The sequence below is a fragment of the Ochotona princeps genome, chromosome 7 (genome assembly GCF_030435755.1).
Source record: "Ochotona princeps isolate mOchPri1 chromosome 7, mOchPri1.hap1, whole genome shotgun sequence".
In the NCBI taxonomy this organism is placed as follows: domain Eukaryota; kingdom Metazoa; phylum Chordata; class Mammalia; order Lagomorpha; family Ochotonidae; genus Ochotona; species Ochotona princeps.
Window position 1 is genome coordinate 81,054,228 of NC_080838.1, and position 24,470 is coordinate 81,078,697.

Here is a 24,470-nt window from a genome sequence, read left to right on the forward strand (position 1 = left end):
AAAGCCTCGCCCTCACAGAGCTTACCTTCTAGCAAAAACATTATCAAAACACTTACCTCAAATTTATTGGTCCCGGGAAGGGGGAGAATTTTAATGAGATTAAAGAATTGTGCAATATAAATTCATAGACCCATGTGGTGGAATATTATTACCCTGCCACACAAAGGAACTAGGCAGCACTACATGCCATAACACACATGTCAGGAAGACAGGCAGCCAAGCGGAAGCAGTTATCTGACTACATTCCATGGACTGGCCGGAAGAGCCCCACCTAGGGAAGACAAAGTCGGCTCATGGCGGTCAGGGGCTGAGCAGGGGAAACGAGGTAGCCGCTGCTGGCTAGCAAGCTTCCTTCTGGAATGATGACCCTGGTGTGGGCTGGGTGGCAGTGACAGCTGTGCCACTGAGCACCAGTAGCAAAGCCAAGATGCATACAGAAAACGTTGTCAGGAGAGTCTGTTATCTCAAGGAAGACAGTACCTACACGAAATAAAGCACACCAATTTCCCTACAAACAATACTGGCAATTCAACATGAAATCAACTTACCAGCTGAAGTTTTGCCACTGTTTCTTCGAGATCCCTCATTTCAAAGAGCTTTCTCTTAATCTCGTTCTAGGAATAAAAAGCCCATTTAGTCAAGACCGAAAGGATCAACTGTGGCACAAAGGTCAGTTGCAGAGCAGAGGACCAAAGAGATTGCCAAGCCGCCTAGGCTTATGCTCAGCTAAGCAACATGAGGCTTCTGGCCAACACTGAGCCCACTCGTGGCCCATGCTCCCTGCCCACGCTGAGCCCACGCACGGCCCGTGCTCCCTGCCCACAGAGTCCACGTGGCCTGCTCTTCTCTGCCCACACTGAGCCCACTCGTGGCCTGCATTCCCTGCCCACACTGAGCCCATGCATGGCCCTCTCTCCCTGCCCACGCTGAGCCCACGCACGGCCCACACTCCCTGCCCACGCTGAGCCCACGTGGCCTACTCTTCCCTGCTCACACTGAGCTCACGCACGGCCCGCGCTCACTGCCCACACTGAGCCCACGCATGGCCCGCGCTCCCTGCCCACACTGAGCCCACGCATGGCCCACATTCCCTGCCCACACTGAGCCCACGTGCCCTGCTCTTCCCTGCCCACACTGAGCCCAGGCACGGCCCACGCTCCCTGCTCACACTGAGCCCACGTGGCCTGCTCTTCTCTGCCTACACTGAGCCTACACGAGGCCCTCGCTCCCTGCCCACACTGAGCCCACGTGGCCTGCTCTTCTCTGCCTACACTGAGCCTACACGAGGCCCACGCTCCCTGCCCACAGAGTCCACGTGGCCTGCTCTTCCCTGCCCACACTGAGCCCACGCACGGCCCACATTCCCTGCCCACACTGAGCCCACGCATGGCCCACATACCCTGCCCACACTGAGCCCATGCACGGCCCGCACTCACTGCCCACACTGAGCCCATGCAGTCTGCGCTCACTGCCCACACTGAGCCCACGTGGCCTGCTCTTCCCTGCCCACACTGAGCCTTCATGAGGCCCATGCTCCCTGCCCACACTGAGCCCACATGGCCTCCATTTCCTTGCCCACAGTGAGTCCACGTGTGGCCTGTTCTTCCCTGCCATGCCCTGGAGGCTTCTAGAGGTCCAGGTATAAGATTCTGATAGCACAGGCCTCCTGAATCCTACACAGGTAGGAAGCTCCGTGGGCCCATCTCGTGGCCCCTCCCTGATGTTCCCATCCTAGCTGCTCTCTCTCTACCTCTTACCAATCTGGGTTCTTCATGCCACTACTGAGCAGAGCCAGGAATAAAACAGTGCGACCCATCAGGAATAGCTTCCTGGGCCAAGCCAGCATTTCTGAGCACTTGCAGGGAGACACAACAAGCTGTGTTGTTCATCTGGCCATGTGCGAGTACACAGGCGATGAGAGACAGGAGAAGAGGATGCAGCGAAACCACAACCACCTGAGCAGAAATGCACTAATCGTCACTTATTCAAAATTGTCCTGGCTGTCCCTTGAGGCTGCAAATGAATTTTAGTGTTTTTGCCTTATTTTGCAAAAAAAAAAAAAAGGTTTTGAGATTTTCAAACACATCACACTGAACCTGCAGATTCTCCTGGGTGCAACGGACACTGTAATGCTGTCTCCCCGAATACACGGCGGCTGTCCATCTCCCGGGGTTTCTGTAGGTTTGTTCATCAGAGCCTTACATAGCTTCTTCACACTTATGAGTCTTATTTGTACTATTTAGGTTTGCTCTTAACTATTTCATTCTTTCTCATGCTACTACATAAATGGGATTATCTCATTAATTATCTTTTTGGATTGCTTACTGTTAGTGTATAGAAATACTCCTCAGCTCCGTGATGTTGTATCCTGCAGTGTTGCTGAACTCCCTAGTAGCTGTTTCTTGGGGGGATTCCTAACGTACAAAACCATCTGGAAACAGATTGTTTCACTCGTTCTTTGCAGGTTGCCAAGTGCCCTGGCATGACCCCCCACACTGTATTACACAGAGCGGCAGTGGGCATCGTCACCTTGCTCCTGGTCCCCCTCCGCTGAGCACACGCTTGTGAACATGTGTTATTTAATTACCGGAGGTAGTCTCCCTCCTTTTCGTCCATCATTAAGAGACAACCACTACGTAAAACCAACTCAGGGACGTGAACAGTGCTCCCAGAATGGCATATACCTCTTCACGTAACACCATGAAAACTCCCCAGGAGGATGTAAATTACAGCAAGCACCTGTTCTCAAGCACCAGTAGCTAGGTCCTTTATCCACATTGCGCCTCTTAAACATGACCTTCCTGAAAGCCTGTCTGGGTCTAGGTTTCCTGGGAGTCCTCTCTTCCCATCCCACCTCACAGCTGTTTCCCTCTCATTTTTCAAAGAAAGATACACAGGGGTAACTGAAATGTTCTGAGAAAATGTGCATTGCTGAACCCCCATCTGTGACCTGCCTAACGGGCCCTGGTCACCTCTACCTGCCCACACCCACGCAGCACTCCTGGTGACGGGCAGGAACAGGTCCTGGTCGCCTCCACCTGCCCACACCCACGCAGCACTCCTGGTGACGGGCAGGAACAGGTCCTGGTCGCCTCCACCTGCCCAGCGGCACCCACGCAGCACTCCTGGTGACGGGCAGGAATGGGCCCTGAGATGCTGCGCTGGCAGGCAGCTTCCACAGGCAAGCGCCTTTCTTCCGGTACACTTACAGGTGTTTTTCCACTGCAATTTCAATGTTTGTGTGCCCTATTTGTCACCCTGGAGCACTGATTACTAATATTTCTAATGAGAACACTATTTGAAGGAAAATGGTAACACTCTGACACACAAAATCTTTACACATGATCTTGCCGAAAGGCTGACAAATGATTGAAAGCCACAATCTTTAAAAATACAAACTCCAACGCATGCGCTTTTACGATGGAGCTGTATCATAAGTGAATGTAAGACATGCTGAAGCATACAATGTTAAGACGAGATAGCATTTTGAAGATTTCAAGGAGAAAAGGCCATTTAATTTTCATTGGCTATGTTTAAAAGAATAATGAGGCAACTTTAAGACAGCAATATTTATAAGACTGGAAATTTCATTCTTTGCATCTGTTTAAAAACATTACCTGCCAACCTAAACATGTGTAAGCACGTACAGCTTTTCTTTCTTTTTAAGAATTATTTGTTTTTTTGAAAAGCAGATTTCCAGGGACAGAGTGAGATATCTTCAATGGTCCACTCCCCAAACGGCAGCCACGACCAGAGTGCAGCCCATCCAAGCCAAGGAGCCCAGAGCTCCTCTGGGTCTCCCACATGGGTACAGGGGCCCAAGAACTTGGACCATCCTCTATTGCTTTCCCAGGCCATTAACAGGAAACTGGATCAAAAGTGGAGGAGCCTGGATATGAACCAGTGCCCATATGTGATGCTGGTGCTACAGGCAGAGGATTAGCCTACGATGCCACTGTGCCAGCCCCAGGAAATACATAGTTTTAAGAATGCTTCTAAAGGGTTCTCAGCCAAAAGAGGACACAGAAAGCCAATCTCTGAAACTCTCATAATGCAAAGACAAAGAAACTGGCAGAGAAGAAAACCCTGAGGGACAACAGAGATGGCTGGTGATCTGTGCTAAGCACAGGAATACTCGGAATACTCTGGAAAAACATCTCACAGAATGACCCCACTGACCTGGAGACACATCACATCTTAGGAACCAGGGAGGGGCCAGTACTGTGGTGTAACAGGTGCCTGTGAAGCCAGCATCCCACAGGGGCATGGGTTCAAGTCCTAGCTGCTCCACTTCAGATCCAGTTCCCCGCTAGGGTGCCTGATGAAGCAGTGGGGGACGACCCAGGTGCTTGGGCCTTTGTCCCCATGTGGGAGACCTGGAGGAAGTTCCCAGTCCCTGCCTTTGGACCAGTTCAGCTCTGGCTCTTACGGCCATGTGGGGAAACAAACCAGTGGGTGGAAGATCTCTCTTTCTAACCCTACGTTTCAAATAAATACATAAATTTTACAAAAGAAGAAAAACCAATCAATCAAACAACTCTGGATTACTAAAACACAAAACCAGAAACACTAAATAAGCACACTAAAGGGTCTGAGCATGCGTGTGGAGGCGCGGTGTCTGGGGACCACACAGCGCCTGGGGACCGTGCCCAGAACCCAGGGCCTCTGTTACCTTTGCTTCCCCAAGTTCTTTATCGGCAGTCTCCAGCACTTCTTCCTTGTGTCTTTCCAACTGCTGTGCCAACTGGTCTATTTCAGTTAATTCCTGGCAGAGTTTTTCATTTTTGTTACTTAAATTAACAACTTCCGTGGCCACGGTTTCCTTGGTTTCCATAAGCTCTTGGATGTGTTTTTCCAGATCCTTGTTAGCTTGCTGAAGAAAGTCCACCTGATTCAATTCATAATGCATAACATATCTGCATTAGAGAGCTATCCTAAACACTGAACTCCAAACTCAGAGTTCAAACACAATTTCAAAAAGATCTGGCGTGAAGATGGTGGGAAGGCGCAAGCACCCCTGTGTCTGTGTCTGCCACCCCCGGGGCCCGGCCTGAGCTCCCAGCCCCAGCTACTGCCTCACAGGAGGCCGCCCTGGGCACCTGGGGACTGACTCACAGGAGCCGGCTCTCTGTGGCTCTGCCTGTCAAATAAATAACATGTTTTTTAAAATGTCTTTAAAACACTGAAAATTAAAGCCACAGTTAGGATGTATTTACAAATTCATGCTGTCTTTATTTGCAAAACTGACACTGTGTGGTTTAATGAAAGCCGGTGACTTTGATTTCTCAGAACATAGGAAATCTGTGTGAACTTCTCCCCAACAGAGTTCTACAAACAGGACATTTCACGGTAATGACTTAGTCTGGACTTTACTGTCCAAAACGACCCTCACTAGCATGTATGTGCAGGACACAGCGAGGCACGCCGCAGACAGAAAACACCCCAGGACTCCAAAGCCCTGCCACAGAAAGCAAGGGTACTTACATGTTGAGACAAGGTTCCTATGATCACAATTACACCTATCTCTTTTTACTTTTTAAGATGCGGCCACTGCACAGGCTGTCACTGTGGCATAGCACACCACGTCACTTCCTACAGCACCAGCATCCCGTGTGGCCACTGCTACAGGGCCAGCTGCTCAGCCCTGCTAACGCACTGGGGAAGCAGAGGGAGCTGACCAAGCCCCCAGCCCTGGCACCCATGTGGCAGTCCCAGAGGGCAGCCCAGGCTCCTGACTCCGCCCGGCTCAGCCCAGGACTGTGTCGTTTCGGGAAGGAGCCAGCAGATGGCTCTCCCTCTCTAACTCTGCTTTTCAAATAAATACATAAATTTTTTTTAATGACTATTTTATGGCTGTAACCTGTTTCTGGATACTCTGGCTCTACTGAGTTTTTTCACTGTAAATCACACCCGAGTGAGAAACTCAGTGCTTTAAAGCCTGGAGACCATCACAAACATCTGGAACTGTGGACCCTCATGAAACTGTGAAGGCCATTACCTGGATATTTAAATGAGCAATCAGCTTTTCGTTGGCTTTATTTCTGTTTTCCAGCGAGAGGACATCAGGGGAGCGACCACCATCCAAGGCCATGGACAGCCGTTCTATCTCTCGTTCTCTCAGCTCAATCTGTGGGCATAAAGTCATGCTATCACTTTGGAAATGCTGGTTTTGAACTCATCATTAACAGTGAGCACACACTTGCAATACTTGTTAATGCCACAGAAAGAAACCTGCCGGTGGAGCCTGCAGGGGCCAAGCCCTGGGGCTGAGCGTGAACTACTGCTGGGCCCGCTCAAACTAACATGCAGGAATCCAGCACAGCGACCACAGCAGGTCCCGCTGCAAAGCCCAGAAGCCACAGTGCAGAGAACCAACCATCCACCACCAGGCAGACAACACGAGCACAACCAGAGAGACTACTGGCTGTACACGGACACCAATCCCCAAGCAAAACCAAGAAAACTGGCCGTACACGGAAACCAATCCCCACGCAAAACCAGGAAACAGGCCATACATGGACACCAATCCCCACGCAAAACCAGGAAAACACACACACTTCCTGCTTGGTTTCTTTTTCCAAAAAGTATTGAAAATACAATACAAATAATTCAAGAAGCATTCTTGAGTACAGGGTTAGGGATATAAAGATTAATAAAATGGGGTCACTGAATTTCAGGGACTCGGAGCTTCACAGGGAAAAGCAGCAAGTAAGCCAGTAACTACAACGAAATATGAGCCCCCAAGGCCAGAACACAGAAAATTTGTGTGCGACGCCAAAGTAGTTATAGGATGAAGTGACTCATTCTGCATGGTGTGCCTGCACCTGCAGTATCAGCAAGGTCTTCACCAGACAAATCTGTCACAAAGCCACAATGAGACAAGGGCCGTCTCATTCACGGTGACAGAAAGGCTTGCTGTGTCTGGGCCACGTCAGATGACTCACTTGGTCAGTACCACAGTGGGCATGGGCTGGAGCTGCTGATGAGTGGGAATAATCAGGCAGGGGCCCAGCACGGTAACCTAGCGGCTAAAGTCCTCGCCTTGCATGCGCTGGGATCCCATACGGGAGCTAGTTCTAATCCCAGTGGCCCCGCTTCCCATCCAGCTCCCTGCTGTAGCCTGGAAAAGCAGTGGAGGATGGCCCAAAGCCTTGGGACCCTGCACCCATGTGGGAGACCCGGAAGAATCTCCAAGCTCCTGGCTTCATATCAACCCAGCTCCAGCCATTTAGGTTCCTGGGGAGTGAATCATCGAACGGAAGATCTTCCTCTCTATGTATCTGACTTTGCAATAAAAATAAATAAATCTTGGGCCCGGCAGCGTGGCTTAGCGGCTAAAGTCCTCGCCTTGCACGTCCCGGGATCCCATATGGGCACCGGTTCTAATCCCGGCTGCTCCACTTCCCATCCAGCTCCCTGCTTGTGGCCTGGGAAAGCAGTCGAGGACGGCCCAGAGCTTTGGGACCCTGTACCCGCGTGGGAGACCTGGAAGAGGTTCCTGGTTCCCAGCTTCGGATCGGCGCGCACCGGCCGTTGTGGCTCACTTGGGGAGTGAATCATCAGACGGAAGATCTTCCTCTCTGTCTCTCCTCCTCTCTGTGTATCTGACTTTGTAATAAAATAAATAAATCTTAACAAAAAAAAAATCTTTAAATAAAAAAGAAAAAAGAATCAGGCAGGAGCTTTGATTATGCTGGACTACTGGGTGAACTGGCTAGAACACACCACAGGCGGGGAGACCCACTGCAGGAAGGGATGAGGGACAGTTAGGGTTGAAACACACCAGTGGCCCAGGGTGGGAGGCAGCACAGAGCGGAAGGAGTGCTGGGACAGGAGAGAAGACAGGACATGGGGGTGGTACTGTGAAGGCAGGGGGCAATCCAGAGCGACCCCCCGCCCAGTGCCCACAGCACCAACACGGCAGAGAACGCGAGGCTAACAGACTTGCAGCAGGAAACAAGTGGTGTGAAGGCAGGGGGCAATCCAGAGCGACCCCCCTGCCCAGAGCCCACAGCACCAACACGGCAGAGAACGCGAGGCTAACAGACTTGCAGCAGGAAACAAGTGGTGTGAAGGCAGGGGGCAATCCAGAGCGACCCCCTGCCCAGTGCCCACAGCACCAACACGGCAGAGAACGCGAGGCTAACAGACTTGCAGCAGGAAACAAGTGGTGTGAAGGCAGGGGGCAATCCAGAGCGACCCCCCTGCCCAGTGCCCACAGCACCAACACGGCAGAGAACGCGAGGCTAACAGACTTGCAGCAGGAAACAAGTGGTGTGAAGGCAGGGGGCAATCCAGAGCGACCCCCCGCCCAGTGCCCACAGCACCAACACGGCAGAGAACGCGAGGCTAACAGACTTGCAGCAGGAAACAAGTGGTGTGAAGGCAGGGGGCAATCCAGAGCGACCCCCCGCCCAGTGCCCACAGCACCAACACGGCAGAGAACGCGAGGCTAACAGACTTGCAGCAGGAAACAAGTGGTGTGAAGGCAGGGGGCAATCCAGAGCGACCCCCTGCCCAGTGCCCACAGCACCAACACGGCAGAGAACGCGAGGCTAACAGACTTGCAGCAGGAAACAAGTGGTGTGAAGGCAGGGGGCAATCCAGAGCGACCCCCTGCCCAGTGCCCACAGCACCAACACGGCAGAGAACGCGAGGCTAACAGACTTGCAGCAGGAAACAAGTGGTGTGAAGGCAGGGGGCAATCCAGAGCGACCCCCCTGCCCAGTGCCCACAGCACCAACACGGCAGAGAACGCGAGGCTAACAGACTTGCAGCAGGAAACAAGTGGTGTGAAGGCAGGGGGCAATCCAGAGCGACCCCCTGCCCAGTGCCCACAGCACCAACACGGCAGAGAACGCGAGGCTAACAGACTTGCAGCAGGAAACAAGTGGACGTGCAGTCAGCGGCTCGGCACAGCACATGGTCAGGGGGTCAGGGGTCACTACACAGCACCATGCTAACCAAGAGAGCAGGTGAAGACATCTGATGAAACACACGAGGAAAGGAGAGCGGCTCAAAGAACCCTGGAGAACAGTAACAGCCCTGGCGGCAGGTGCAATGGCACAAAGCAAATCAAAGGCTTTCCAAACAACAGAAAAAACTGACAGACAACAGTGTTACAGAGAAGTTTCAAAGAGAAATTAGTAATAATGAAAATACTGCGGAACAGGTCAAGAGGCCTCATGGATGTGACCATTAACTCTATCGACCGACATGACAGGGCTCGGGGTAGAAGGCAGGGAGCGAGCAGCAGGTGACGATGGGGGCGAAACAGCAGGCACCAAGCACAAAGCGCTGCTGGGATGCCGGAGGTGCCAGCGCAGGTGCCAGCGAGGGAGTGGTCAGCGGCAGACAGAGCTGAGCGCCTTGCCAACTTCACAGGGAGGGCAGGGAAGCTGACACCAAGAAGGGTGAACTTGCAGGCTGAAGTAGGTTTGAGGACAGCAAGATTTGGAAAAGGAGCTGAGACAGCAAGAATAACTTCAAGCAAAGACAAGGTGAAGGTTTTGGATCAGGCTGGGCTACGCTTCAACATGCCACGCTGGCAGTTCCACTCCAACAGTGGGCCTGCTGCTTCCCCAGCCAGGGAAGACTGGCCAGTCCATGCTCACAAGGCACTGGGGGGAAATGACATGGATGGCCACGAACTGAAAAACACTAGTAATACTTAGCTCACACACGCAATTCACATTTCTAACATCTTTTCATAAGTATTTTGACTACAATACAGTTTTTCTTTTAATTCTACTTTGAGCCAAATCATCTTCAAAGTACTTTATAACCTTAGCAGCTGCACTCAGCACACAGGCACATCCACGCCTGCACCAATCATTTCACCGTAGAGAAACGTGGTCACATCACGTGCAGGCGACGAGCAGCACTGTCCATCTGCACCTGAGTGAGTTCTGCAGGAAAGCCAGCTGCCGCCACCGCAATCAGAACACACCCAAGGTGGCAGCAGGAAGCAGGAGAGGACAAGCTTGCCGTGGTTACCACCTCCCTGCGCGTCCATCAGCGCCCCGCCTCGGCAGGGCCTGGCCCCACCAACAGAAAACAGCACAGCAACTCCCAGACACTTACGCTCAAAACGGCAAAATCTACGCTTCAAAAAGGCCTGCAAACAGTTAGAAAGCACAGCATCCTTTAATAAGATTCTTCCTGAGATGCGAATAGTTACATGGCTATAAAACTAGACTTCGAGAGGCAGATGAAAAACAAAACAAAACCAAAACTGCTCTTCACTGCCGCCCAAGGAAGGGCAGGGACTAATGCCCTGAGCTGACCGGGCCAGGCAATCTGTCCACTCAGTCAGCAGCATCAGAGACAACCCGCTGCATTTAGAATCACAGCACAGCCACGCGAGCTCCAAGGCACAAGTCAGGGCCAGCCTACCTGCTTGCTATAGTCTCTCACTCCACTTTCCATCACCGCTAACTTTTCTTGCAACTGCTGGACTTCCTGTTGAAGTTCTTGAATCCTGAAACACATTTATAACTAATGCCGACATGGTCTTAAGAGAGGCTTTTGAATTTTAAACATTATTTTTAATTTGAGAGGCAGACAGTAAGAGTCAGAGCACGAGTGAGCAAGCAAGCCAGCCCCACCTGCTGGCGGCCGAGGCTGGAAGCACAGTGAGGCTGGCAGCTGGGCACCCTCTCTTGGTGCCCTCACTCGCTGGGTCCCAAGGTGCCCCAAGCAGGAACCCGGAGCCCAAAGCAGAGCCAGGACTGAAGCGCATGCATCCTATGCGGGGTACAGTCGAGCAGCTCCTCGTCCACCCCAACACATCCTTGGTCACACAAGCAGTGAGGATGAAACTCTGTGGGCTCTCACACCCCCGGCCTGGGCTCTATGCTCCCAGCGAGGGACGAGGCACCGCTCGGAGAGCCCAAAGTCCCCCCACCCCGGGACAGCACACTGTCTCAGAGCCAGCTTTATCATAAACAGATGAAACACTGAGTGGTAAATAATATAAAACTCAGATCCACTGCCCAATCAAAAGCTTCACTTGTGATCCGAATGACAGAAACTTGTGGTCTAGTGCAAAACTCCCCGAGAAGTGAAACAAGGAACTAAAACATGCCTCTGACCCTAATCAGCCCTACATTGACTACAAACTACGCCACTTCTAAGGACGAGACAAAAATCAAGAGATACTAGAATTTTTCAAGCAACTACCTCAACAAAACTAATCCTTCTGAAATGTATTAATTCTGAGAAGCAAGTTTTTTTTTCCCAAATTATGTGAATTTTAAAGGTATTAACATATACTTGCACTCTCCTAAAACGACACCACTCATTTTCACACCGGGGTGATAAATCGAGGCCCACTTTCAGCAGACACCTTGCCGGGGGTGGAGTGAGGCTAGACCGGCCTGCTGCTGGTACCGATGGAGCCGGGGGCATCTGCCGACGGAGCTGAGCAGGAGTGCTCGTGTGACTACCCTCACAAATGCACGAGGGACTTAAAACACAAAACTGAACAAGACAAGTAATAACTTCAATAACTAATGGTTAGTCTGCGACACCCGGATTCTAACAGAATTCCATAAATCTGGAAGCACTAAACAGCTCACAGGTCAGACATCTTTGTGCCCACAGGCAAGGATACTGAGCGAAGAACTCCCAATCAATGTTTGATATCATTTATCTTGATCAAGAAACTGAAAATCTGCCCCAATATTCTGCACAACCTTCAGCCTAAAAGGTCACCTGCACCACTTCCTCTCCCTTGCCTGCAGCTGAAATGCCCACCCAGCAGGCGCCGGGCAGACTGTGACCCCTGCTCGCAGGCTGCTGTGAATTCCTTCCAGTTTTCTGAGTGGCACTTTGAGTGTGCCTCTCAGAGCTGTGACACACCTCACTCATTCTGACAGCCCGAGAACCCTCACGGGGCCTGCCCCGCAGGCTTGAGGCAGTTCCAGTAAATGGAACTGATGCGGGATTCCAACTGAAGGAAATAATACAAACAGCCAACCAGAAAAATCATGAGACATTTTCGGATCCAGTTGCCCACAAGCTCACATCCGCCAGCGTCTGACCTAATAAGTCTGCATAATAAAGAATCCCATAGACGATAACCTAATCAAGGGGAAGCTGACGGTCCAAGCGCCTGCACCGGAGCAGGGCACCAGGACAGGACGTTACAGCAACCGCAGGCAGGGAACCATCGATACAGGCCTAGCTAAGAGCAAAGTTTCCATTTACTGAGTGCCTGTGAGAAGTTCTGGCCAGAGACTGGCGACAACACACGGAGGACCCAAGTCCTCCTCCCAGGGAAGCCGTGCCCGGGCACACCTGTTATCAGCCACCTGCAGCAGGTCTGCGATGTAGGGGTCCTCCGGCTGGGGGACTGGGTAAGAGCTGACTTCAGACGGGGGCGCCGGCTCGTCAATCTGCATGCGCTGCCGCCTGAAAGCAATGCTTCTTTTCTTGCCGCCTAAAATCACAAGGTGCATCTTTAGAAGAAACAAAGTAACAATGTATTCCATTTAAACACTCCAGGCTAGCCTTTCTGATACAAAATTACCTCATTAAAGCATTTCCCCTCAGTTGTAGATATTCAATCTGATCTTTAAACAATGTATTCCTAGAAATCCCAAGACAGTAGTCATAAAACAAATTTTATGCACCTGTCTGCTTCAGTACCCAGACTTCACGTGTTCCTCCATGAGACAAGATTTTAGCAAGATTACAAGTTGAGTGTTAAGAAATAATCACAATTATGTCATTAAAATGTCATACAAGGAGCTGGGAGGATAACGGATGCCTGGCCTGGGTCCCTGGACTCACTGCAAGAACATGTCCTACTTAATGAAAAAGGTGGAGCAGTGGGCACAGGCCCTGTTGTAGGAGAATATGGCAGCTCACTCGGTGCTGTAGCAGAAGGAGAGCACAACTAACTGGACAACAACCCCAAACAAACGACGACAGAAAGAAATCCAGGTAAACGGAGCCAATGGACACTGGGAGGGTGAAATCACCCTCGGATCGGTGAAATCGGCAGCATTCCAGAACTATCCAAACCACGTGGACAGAACCCTCGGAGTATGTACACACTGAGACTCTGGGTAGATATGAGGTGGTGGTTCCTCATGCCTGGGTCTGGGACGTGTGCAAAGTCATGAGTGGTTTCCTTCTTTGTCTCTCCCCTTCCCCAGGAACAACAAGAAGAAAATGCAAATTTGGAAACAATGACTTCATCCAATTTTCCCTAACCCTCGATCCTTCCCACCCTGATCCACTATGTAATCATTATAAAAAATAAAATATATATGTAAAAAAGAGCAAATAACAAATTTTACTCAGCAACATTAGAACATGATGCGATGTTGTCATAAAGCCAAGCCATGCTATAACCTAAATTATTGTTTGTACAGAATATTTTCCTAATTATGTTTATAAGTGGCAGCAGTGAATCACCATCCTTAAACAAGATTTTTAACCTTATTTTCCTGAGTGGGAGAGACAGGGAGAGTGGGCAGGCCTGCTTCCATCTGCCAGTTCACTCCCCAAACGCCGGGTTCGTCCAGAGCCAGGAGCCCAAGCCGGGTCTCGCACACTCCTGGCGGGAGCCCAGGCATCTGCTCCGTCACATGCCTTCCGGGGTCAGCATGGACAGGACTCCGGAGAGACGCTGCAGGTGGGCGTGGAGCCCAGCATCCCCACAGGGGAACTGCAGGCCAAACCCGTCAAGAGCAAGCAGTCTACCTTTTTCCTTCCACAGTAGTCTACCGGATTTTGTCTTGAAAAGACTAACCTGGAGTTTGTACTACAGCATGCAAATTCTTTTCTTGAAGTTGCTGAATCTTTTCATTTTTAGCTTTGCCCTCTTTCTCCAAAAGCTTGAGCTTGTGAACATACTGGTTATTAAGAAACTTCAGGTCGGCTGTCTCCCGTGCGCACTTCTTCAAAGTGGTTTTCAGGTCTTAATGTTAAAAAGAGTCAAGGCTATATTTTAAAGATCAAGAAATCCATGCAATTTCTCCATCTTATAAATTCAATCAATGCCATTTTGAAGGCTCCACCTCATTAATTCTAGTCTTTAAGCACAGAAAGGAATGTCACTTTCCTGCTACTCTGGGAGCCTGACACACTTCATGGCCTCTGATCCAACGAACTGGGTGTGAGGCAGGATTACCCACTCAGACAGAGGGACTCTGGGTAATTCATGAGACAAACCTGATTACGCCTGGCCTACCAGCTTTGAAATCACTCTACTCTCCTAAACTTTAGCTTACTTCATTACTTTTATTGTTCAATAAGGGAAAAAAAATTGTTTCCAGACAGAATGTTTCTTCAGTTCTAGCATTCAATGTTCCCCATGATTCAATCCTATTTAATTTAATTCTAACACGTCAATCCCAAGCAGGACAAGCTAATGCAGGTACAGAATGCATCTGCACCGTGTCCCTGCCAGGACTTGGAGCACACCCCGTAGTGGTTCAGGAGCTCTCACACGGACTGTCCTGTCATCTCACCAACAATTGCAAAATCAGACCTGAATTTTTGTTATGTATCAGACAAGAAAGGCAAAGAAACGCTGCATTTTAAACTCCCAAGTTTCCGCTTACCTCTTACGTGCTGGTCTGAATGTTCGCGCACTTTCATCAACTCCAGGTATAATTCATTATTTTCCCTACTCAATCTTGCATTTTCCACTTTATAGGGCTCCAACACAAAATCAAAATTGGCGCTTTCTTTTTCTGCTTTCACAGTAGATAATTTTGCTTGCCGAAGGCTCTCTGTTGTATGAACTAAGTCACTACGACCCAAGAACAGAACATGTTAAACCCGAGGAGACATCCCACTCGCCTCCTAACAGCTAGAAACATATTTCTACGCACTTAAAAGATGCGTTCATGTGAAGTGAGATCAAATTTTGAAAAAAGCATGAGGGGCTTTTTAAGGAATCATGAAACCCTTGCGAACAAGACGATTTGCAAGCCACAGACACACATACACACACACACACACACCACTTTCCATTTCCTTTCCTGGACATCCCCTCATGGCCACCTGCAGTCAGTAAAGGGACCTGGTCACTGGGCAGACTCAGCCCCTAATTCTCAAAATACAAACCAATGGACTAACCGCTCCCTAAACTTGAGTAAGCAAGGAACGCACACAGCCGTCAGTATTGTACAGACTGCAGAAGGGGGGTCTCCAAAAGTTCATGGGCCACAGGATATCTTTTAACTTCATATTCCCATGAATATTCAAACCATTAATTACTGCAGCTACTGTAGAAAACAGTGTGTAGATTTCTTTTAAAAAACAAAAGAAACAAAACCTAGAAGCAGGAGGCCAGTGTACTGGCTCAACTGACTCATCTTCCACTGCAGCAGAAGCAGCCCATAAGGGCATCAGTTTCTGTCCCAGCTGCTCCATTTCCCATACAACTCCCTACTAGTGGCCTGGAAAGGCAGAGGAAAATGGCCTAAACCCTTGGGTCCTTGCACCGCATGTAGACCCCAAGGAGACTTCTGACCATTGTGACCATCTGGGGAGTAAACCAGTGGATGGAGAATCTTCATCTCCACTCTCAGTAAATTTGACTTTCAATAAAAATAAACAAATCCTTTAAAAAAAAATTAGAAAGAGACTTGTCGTATGATCCGGCAATGCCACTATTGGATAAATGCCCCAAACACTTGAACACGGCGTACCAGAGACAGCGGCACCGCCGTGTCCAGCAGCACAACAGCCACAACCTGCCATCAACCAAGCTGCCCGTCGTGGATGGAAAAAGAAAACGTGGCCTATACACACAATGGCATATTATGCAGCTATTAAAAAAAAGAATGAAATGCTACCATTTACAGCAAAATGGACTCAACTGGAGAACATCCTGTTGAGTGGAACATAAAGACCCATAAAGACAAAAACACAGGTTCTCCCATGTATGTCGCAGTTAAAATCTTAAAAATGAACCAAAAAAAAAAAAAAAAGGAAAGAGAAAGAAACGCAGTGTGTCTCAGTATTGCTGCAATCACAGTTTATAAAATCTTGATGCCCTGTGATTACATTCACCATGTGTGAGTAAAAGTCATTTCTGCACATAACCGTTAGTTACAACCACTCTGTACTCCCACCAGACCAAGGGTCTTTCTCTTGCACTTGTGAAACTCCGTATTTGGTGAGTATTAAGCCTTTTTACTGTAATCTAAATTTACAATGTTATCTCAAAAACTAAAAAACCAAAAGAAAAGGAAGAAAGGAAGGTGGGAAGAGGGGAGGAAGGTCATATCACCATGTTCTTAAGAATTACATCTAGAAATCAGGTTGAATCTGTTAAAAAAAAACTAATCAAAAATAAAACACCAAAAGAAAATTTTAATTAATTAGAGCCATTGGGTAACATGAGAAAGATGCAGACACAGATACCGTCCAGCTGCTGGCTCCTTCCCCAGACGGCCACTGAGCCAGGACTGGGATGGGTGAGGCCAGGAGCCAGAACTCCATCCAGCGCTGCCACGTGGTGGCAGGGGCCTAAGTACTTATCCTCCCAGGAGCCCTAATGGGAAGCTGGGTCACAGGAAGCAGGTGGGACTCAAACCAGCACTCCAACATGGGATGAGAGCGCAGTGCAGGCTGCTCACACACAGAGCTCCTTCTAGGAACTAGATTCAAGTACCCTTGTATTCTGACAGTTTGTCAAAACGTCCTACCATTTTTGTGCCCGTTCTATGTCCCATTGGCTAAAGGCACTGACCGATGATGCAGGGTCTCCAGTCGCAAGGCTGGCCCTCTAGAGGCACAGGCCGCTGTGTGCTGCCACTCCACAGCGCAGGTGGCAGGTGAGACCGCCCTGCAGCACGTGCCGCTCAGGAGCACATAGATCAAGGACCTGCTGGCGACTTCACACACGGACACCACACTGCAGGGAACAGCAGCGCCAGCCAGGAGGCACCTAGAGACCACCGGCGACACCGCAAGATCTCCATCCACCCCCCTCCCCGTCACCGCCACTCGCGGCCCACCACGACAGACCCTAACAACTTCCCTGCTCCAACACAGTTCCTGAAGAAAAGGGGGAAAATCATAAAGAACTTTCCAGTTAAAGCAGCACATGACAGCTAAACCATTGCCAACAAGATATTAGAGAACTACTGTTAACAGGACAGAAAATAAAGACTGGAAAAGCAGACGGGAAGCCGTGAAGGGCTTCCCCCCAGCAGCAGAGACCCCCACAGCCCCACCCTGGAACGCACAGTGTGAGCGGTGGGCGCCAGGCTCCTGCAGAGCGGACAGCAGGGCCGGCTGAGGGAACAGGACAGCAGCTCATGCCGTGAGGCTCACAGACTGCGCCCCTCTCCTGTGGATGCTTGCGTCTTCACCTGAAAAGCTTCTCCACCAGCGGCAAAGATTCCATGGCCAGAGCCTGCCGGTAGCCGAGCTGGTCCAGCCTCTTCCTGATGTTAGCGTACTTCCTCTCGGCAGCCGTGGTCATCTTGTCTTCCGGTCTCAGCTCTTCTCACATCCAGAAACTAAAGTTCTAGGAGCAAAGAATGAAACAGCACCACGTGAGCGTGCCTAGGACCGAGACCGACTCTAGGCAAAGGAAACAACTCTTTTGTTGTTCTTCGGCAGGAACCTTCTGGAATATCCACACTGACTGAAACCCAATTCTTGTGACACTCATATTGCTATATTAAAGCCAGCCTCTTCAGAAACTTAAACGTGTGCATTAAAACAACGGAATAGTCAGCCTGAGGTGGGCAAGGACACTCAGTCAGTGGTCCTTCCCAAAGTTTTAAGCAGAAAAGAAAAACCTGACAAACGGGACAGCACCAAGATTAGGAGTGCCTGCTCATCCAGAGACTCCTTCAGGACATTTAAAGGCTAACCTAAGTGTGGGAGAAGCGTGCACGGTGCACAACACAGAACCCACGTAAGGTCTAACAGGAACTTCACATCTCAATACTAAGAATCTGGATTGAAAGTGAAACTTGGACCTGGTGTTGTGGCGTACTGCGTTAAGCCACTGGATGTGACTCTAATTTCCCAAATGGGCGTCAGTTTGCGTTCAAATGGCCTGGGAGAGCAGCAGAGGATGGACAGGTGCTTGGGTCCCTGCACCTGCATGGAAAATCTTCCTCTTGGTAACTTAACCTTTCTAATAAATTAACTAAACTTTAAAAAACCCAAAACACTGAAAATTCAGCTTTGCCTGTCTTGGTACTGGCACTTTGCCTAAGGGAACCTGCACAGAAACATCACAGAAAAAAAAGCATTCACTTGTCACCAGGGAAATATCAACTAGAGCCACAGTCGGGGTCAATGTCCCCCATCCCAGAACGGCCACACACACACAAATAATTAAGTAAAATGCAAACGGCCCACAACGCCAGATGTCAGCAAAGCTGGGAGCACCCTGTCACAAACAAGGGTACAGTCACTTGGGGCACAGTCTGTCACCCTGAAACTCTATGTGAGGACACAAGAGTGTCCCAGAGGAAATCCCCTGGACACCTGTCGACAGAAGGGTGGGTGAGCCAGGCACACCACGATCTCTGGACACAAGCCAGGGACGCTACACGCACCCCAGGAAGCCCCAGACGACACCCGCACACAGGTGCGTGGCCAGAGTGGGCGCCTAGGGCTCAGCAACAGGTGGCATCAACCCGCTGCCACAGACACCGTGCCAGGGGGAAGGCAGGGGCGGGGGGAGGGGTGTGGACACAGACTGGCACCTCCCCAGGGGCCCTCAGCTCACCCAAGCCTCTGTCCTGGTGTCACTCCTGCCCCACACCCTCCCTCCTGGGCCAGGGGCTTCCGGCAAGCATGCAGGAAACTCCTGCAGACTGGAGGAAAAAACAACCAACCCCGCACCGCCTCAGCACGGCCGGGGCAGGGCCTCCACCTCGGCTGCTCCCGACGCTTTAAAACACCATGACAGCCAAGGCCTCGGGCTCGCTCACATCCCCCCCATCCAAACCCTGGGGGACTTCTCCAAGCTTCCAGCCAAGACAGCCTCAAACAAACGCGCGGGGCTCTCGAACCGTCCACCGTGGCCAGCCCCGACCCCCCAACCCGCGGGCGCCGCTGCAGTGCGCGCGCCCAGACCCCGTAGCGCGCCCCCCGGCCCAGCAGGCCCGGAAGCCCAGGGCGCGCAGGGAACAGTCCTCCCGGGCCCCGCGCCCCTCCAGGCGCCCCCTGCCCCTCCCGGGCCCCGCGCCCCTCCAGGCGCCCCCTGTCCCTCTCGGGCCCCGCGCCCCGCGCCCCCTGCCCCTCTAGGGGCCCCGCGTCCCCTGCGCGGCCGGCAGGCTCGGGGCCCGGAGGCCGGAGCGGCCCGGGCAGGCCCCGCCGCACTCACCGGCAGTCCCGGCCTCCGCCGCCGCCGCCTCATCGCCCGCGGGCCTCGTCGCCCCCGCCGCCGCCGCCGGCTGAGGGGCAGTTTGAAAATGGCGCGGAGAGAGAGCCTCGGTCAGGGCCGGCCCGGAGGAGGAGGAGGCGGAGGCGCCACGGTTGCCCGGTAACCGAGCGGGGTCGCGAGGGCGCGCCGGGAACCCGCCGGCCGGAAGCGCGCGGGTCGGTGCGGCGGGCGGCGCCCCCTGGCGGCCGGGCCAGCCTCGGCGGGTGTCCGGTAGCTGAGCACCTGCTGCGCGCCGGCTCGGCCAACCGCTCTATAGGTTACAGTCCCTCTTCTGCGCACAGTACTGCATCACCTCCCTTTTGTGTGCCGGGTCAGCTTGAGCCTTCAGGAGCTGCTGACGGGTGTTTCCAGCAAGCGACGGGCTGGGTTCTGGACAGGACTTCCATGCGGCTCACAACCACGCCTCTTTTTTCTTTTCCATTGCAGAACAAAACTTGTGTTCGGAAAGAGGAGGCTGTAAATCAACATCAGAACAGGATGGCTGCCGGACAGCCAGCCAATCAGGATGCCTCTGGAGTTTCCTTTTGCCCCAAACACACACCACTTAGAAAATGTGTACTGAAACCCCATAAGTGCAGAAGAGGGGAAGTCCAAAGCCTCAAGATAGTTCTGCTCCAAGTGACTGGGGAAGCCAGGCTCGGGCTAGCTGCTGAAGGCAAGACTTGCCGCTGCTTACCCAGGGTCTGAGGGCCATGAGCACGGCTCAGGGGTTGGGGGAACAACAGCCTGGCCCCCTGGCAGCACAGAGGTGTTCCTTAGCGGGGCTCCATGAGGCATCCAGGATGGGGAGGAGAGGGGGGCGGAGGTATAAGAGAAAAAGGAACGCTGTCCCTGCGAACGGACTTTGCTGAAGAAATCGGACGCACGAGAGAATGAGCCCACAGGAGGAGCCATCAAAGGAGAGTTCTCTGATGCCGCCGTTTAGAAGTGTGTGTACAGTGGCTTGGAAGGCCATCTAGTTGGCCTCACTCCTGTGGCACCTGCTGGGGAGGTTCTTTCCTGCACACTAGAATGTTGGGTGGCATTCCTGGCTGCTGTGCTGTGGAGGCTTCATGGCTCGATGGAGATGTAAGTGCCATTAAAAACATGAAGAATTATTAAATGCAGCAGGGACAAGTGGGTGTGTATGGGATCCAATGGAAAAGCTTGGAGGGTAAACTACAGTCTAAATGCTAAAAAGTGTATTCAACAAGATAACTGTAGATCAGGTCGTTGGAAGCATTTAGACTACTCACCTGGCTCAGCAGAGACAAATGTTTGTGCAACATACCTCTGATGTGTTCTGTATGCACAGATTTCAGAATTATTCTGTGCCAAAATAAATCTTTTCATTGTTTTCCATAAATTAAAAAAATTTTATTTGAAAGATGGACAGAGATCTTCCATCCCCTCATTGATTCGCCCAGAATGCCTGCACCAGCTGGGGCTAGGCAGGCGGAAAGCAGAAGCCAGACACCGCAGCCAGATCCGCCATGTGGGTGCCAGGGACCCCGTGCGGTGAGGCTGCCTTCCAGGATGTGCGTTAGCAGGAAGCTCTACTTGGGAACAAAACCTGGACTTGAACCCACACACGGCAGGCTTCTCAAGAGACATTTCGATGGCAGCACCTGCCCTGTGCGAGCTTTACAAGTATTCCCCTACAGACAACAACTACAAAAGGCACCAGGGAAGCAGCAGCTGCTGGAGGCAGGACAGCCGGCCCAGGACATCCGCAGCAGAGCCCTTTCATTATATGGCAAGAAATGCTTTGGGGACTAATCAGGATTAAAGACTTTCAACCAGGTTCAGGGTCTGTCTTGGATTGCACAGGTGGCTACAATCCTTCCACACAGACTCTTGAAAGCAGAAGAGTGGAGAATCAAGATGGCAGAATAGGTTGACCAAAGGACAATGGACAATGACCTGTGTGCATCAGGACGGCGTGTGGAGAAAGCCACCCAAAGTTCCAGCAGGAAAAATGCCCAGGACTCCGCTGGAGAGACCCCACCCTCCCCCAACGCTCTGGCCTCTTATCCTCTCCAACAAGGCAGTGTGTGAGAATGTCCCAGGACTCTATGCTGGAGAGCCTTCCCCGTCCCCAGCCCCACCATCGCTCCATCCCATTCCACCTCTCCAACAGAGGCAGCGTGTGAGAATATCCGTGGGAAATCGTTAGGCATCCACCTCACAGCCTTGATTTGGCTCCTTCTGACTCCCCCCCCCCCACTCCCACTAATCTTCAATCATTGTAAAGAGTATTCCATTTGTCTCTGACTAGTAATATCAGGACGACTGCACTGGGGACCCTGGCATTGTGGTGCAGCAGGTTAAGCCACACCTGTGGCATTCCACAGGCTGTCAACTTGTGTTGTGACTGCTCCGCTTTCGCTCCAGCTCCCTGCCTGTGGCTTGGAAAAGAAATGAAAGTTGGCCCAAGTTCATTAGGGAGACTATAATTTAGGCAAAGTTTGGCCAGTGGCTCCTTATCATACCAAGAGACAAATTCACAGAAAATAAGAGGCATGGAGGTGGAAGCCGGTGAGATCAGGAGAATGAACACATAGCTCTTGAAGGAAAGGCACACAAAGATAACAAAGGAGCCACTAAGAAGCCAATGCTAGCCATGGTGTATTAAGTACCTGCTAGACATGCCTTCATAGACACTTTGTCATGTAGCCACCACGGGGACACTAACAAGTAGGGAGTAATGGTGTCCCAGGTCACAGGTTAAGTTACTTTGTAGAAGTTGCCAAGCCACCGAAGCCTAACCCTGAACTCTGGAAGTTTAAACAACTCTGAGTTGTGTAGATTGGCCAAGAAAAAGTCACTGCAATCTGTCCCACCCCTCTGTGAGTGTGAGCTCCCAGGAACATGGGTCTCCTTCCTCGTGTTGGTGATGATCCTGCAGAAGCAATTCCCTCAGCCCTGGCCCTTGTTCACATGACGTGCTGTCCAAGCCCATGACTTGCCTGGCTACTTCCCTCTGGACCAGTCATGCCCTTGCTTCCTACGGCAGTGTATACAGAGAAATAATGGTGTCAGCTCGGAACTGCGGGCTGGCATGCTTGTCTTGCCTTTGGTGTACCTGCCTGGCACCTTCGGTGACCCTCTGTATCAGCTTTGCGAGCAGCTGAGTCACACAGGCATCAGTGAGTACCTGCACATGGCATCTTTTCCAGTGTCTGTATTTATCTGGAGTGAGACCATAGGTTCCCTTGTCCACCCACGTCCCACCACGGGGTCAGAAGACAGGTTCCAGATGTCCAGGTTCCAGGAGAGCTTGGGGACCAGATGGACACCTTTGTCCTATCTATCTGAGAAAGGCAGAGCATCCCTGGTCCCCGTGGGACAAACTACCTAGGAAGTACAAGGGAGAGCAGACGGTTCCTTACCTTAGTGTTACAGCTGAGTGTCTCTGGGAGAAGACTGGACACTCCTGGGGTTGACTTCTCCTGGGGGCAGCTCTCCTTGGTGTGGGTGGTATCACCTGCCCCCTTTGAAATACACACACACATGCAGAGGTAAATCCCTCCAGAGTTCTCTGAGTCTGTTCAGTGGTCATGGTCATAATTTAACCTCCAAGGCTTGTTCTTTAGCCCAGGATCCAGTAAAACTCTCCCTGAAAGCCCTAACAGCGGAAACAAAGTCACTTGTTAACTTGGGCTTGAATCAAGTGTCTCTCACTTTCCCTCTTGCTCTCACTCTCTCCCCCCCTTGGAACTTGGCCACCTGCTTTTGGGGAAGCTCAAACACATCTCCCCAAAGAGACCCCTTCCAAGGACCCAACATGGAGAGGACCTGCAACTCCCTGCCAGAGCCACCATCAACTCAGGCACGCCAGGGAATGAGTCCTCTGGGGGTCCCCACCTCCAAGTTGCATCAGCTGAGCTTCTGGACACGGAAGGAGAAGTCGACCCTGCGAAGCCTGAATGCTGCCCTCAGAGAACCCAAGAAGTGTGCTGAAATGGCTGTGTTTTCCCCCATTGTGGTTGAGACCATGTGTGACTTGGTTGTTGTAACAGGGACCAAAGTGTACCAGCATGAGGTTCGTAGAATATGTTCATATTTGCAAAGGTCATTTTGGCATTTGCTAGAAGAATGAGTAATACGGAGAAGAACAAAACTTACCAAGAGCCCCTGAGGCCCCCCAGGTAAAACTAAATGCTCCATTTCCCGCGTATCTCTAGCTTCTCGTCAATAGAATAGTTACACTTGTCCTTCGTCTCCCTTCAGGAAGTGAGAATGACAGGAACAGCAGGGTCTCTTGAGGAAAGCTAAACTGGATCTTGTTTGAAAAGTCCTTCAAGATTTCTTAATGAAAAGAAACTGTGAAAACAGTCACCTTCTTTGTCCAATATGAGAGATACTGATGAGATAGAACTCAATTCATCTTCGGAGTCACTTAGTCAATCTTACACCTCGAACCAACAGCAGTATAACTTTCCAGGCAGAGAAAGAAATGGCTTATACATCCAAAATTGGGACTAGGAGGTGGGAAATTAAGGCTGTAACAGCTTGATATTTTTCACACCATCTTCACAGTTGTTATCAAATTTATTTGCTTCTCGGCCTTTTGGCTAAGATCAAGTGTAAAAGGGAGAGAATTTTTTTGGTTCACTCCCTGGATGCCCATTAAAACCAGGGCTGAGTCAGGCCAGAACCAGAGGCCCGGAATTCCATCCGGGTCTCTCACAAGAGCGGCAGGGACTGTGTGACTTGAGCCACCACCCGGTGCCTGCCAGGATTCACATTAGCAAGGAGCAGGTGTTGGAAGCACAGCCAGGAACCAAGCACTCTATTAAGGAGTGTGGAAGTCCAAAGCAATGATTTGGCTGATGTTTCAAACACTGGCTCCAGAAATCATTTTTAAGTGCCAAGAACCCTGAAAAAGCAGAGAAGCCAAGAGCTTGGGCTGATGCTCTCAGGAAAGGCATGTCATCTGGGATTTCCTCTGAAAGTCGGAGTTCGTGTGGCCTCGCTAAGTGTCCCTCCTTTCTTTGATTCAGGGCTCTGCACATTGGGATGCATCTTACGGTTGGCCCAATTCCACGGCCGCTTTCTCCTCCTGAGTCACCAAGTGTGGACAGGAGTATGAGAACTGCTCAAAGAA

The 24,470-nt window shown here is 51.1% G+C and overlaps 1 protein-coding gene across 2 annotated transcripts in view; it reads right to left on the reverse strand.

The window, feature by feature from the left end:
• The window catches only part of CEP135 (centrosomal protein 135), a 51,879-nt gene extending 32,363 nt beyond the window's left edge, over window positions 1-19,516 (reverse strand). The window contains exons 1-9 of one of the 2 annotated variants that reach the window (XM_058667283.1): window positions 19,322-19,516; window positions 17,343-17,500; window positions 14,577-14,767; window positions 13,763-13,930; window positions 12,301-12,442; window positions 10,396-10,480; window positions 5,999-6,127; window positions 4,673-4,888; window positions 549-614 (exon numbers count right to left, since the gene is read on the reverse strand). In XM_058667283.1, coding sequence (XP_058523266.1) covers window positions 549-614; window positions 4,673-4,888; window positions 5,999-6,127; window positions 10,396-10,480; window positions 12,301-12,442; window positions 13,763-13,930; window positions 14,577-14,767; window positions 17,343-17,455 — 1,110 coding nt within the window. In that variant the 5' untranslated portion in view covers window positions 17,456-17,500; window positions 19,322-19,516. Of the gene's footprint in view, window positions 1-548; window positions 615-4,672; window positions 4,889-5,998; window positions 6,128-10,395; window positions 10,481-12,300; window positions 12,443-13,762; window positions 13,931-14,576; window positions 14,768-17,342; window positions 17,501-18,868; window positions 18,891-19,321 lie in introns of those variants that run through there. The other variant, XM_058667284.1, reaches the window with a different exon arrangement.
• Between the last annotated feature and the right edge of the window lie 4,954 nt (window positions 19,517-24,470).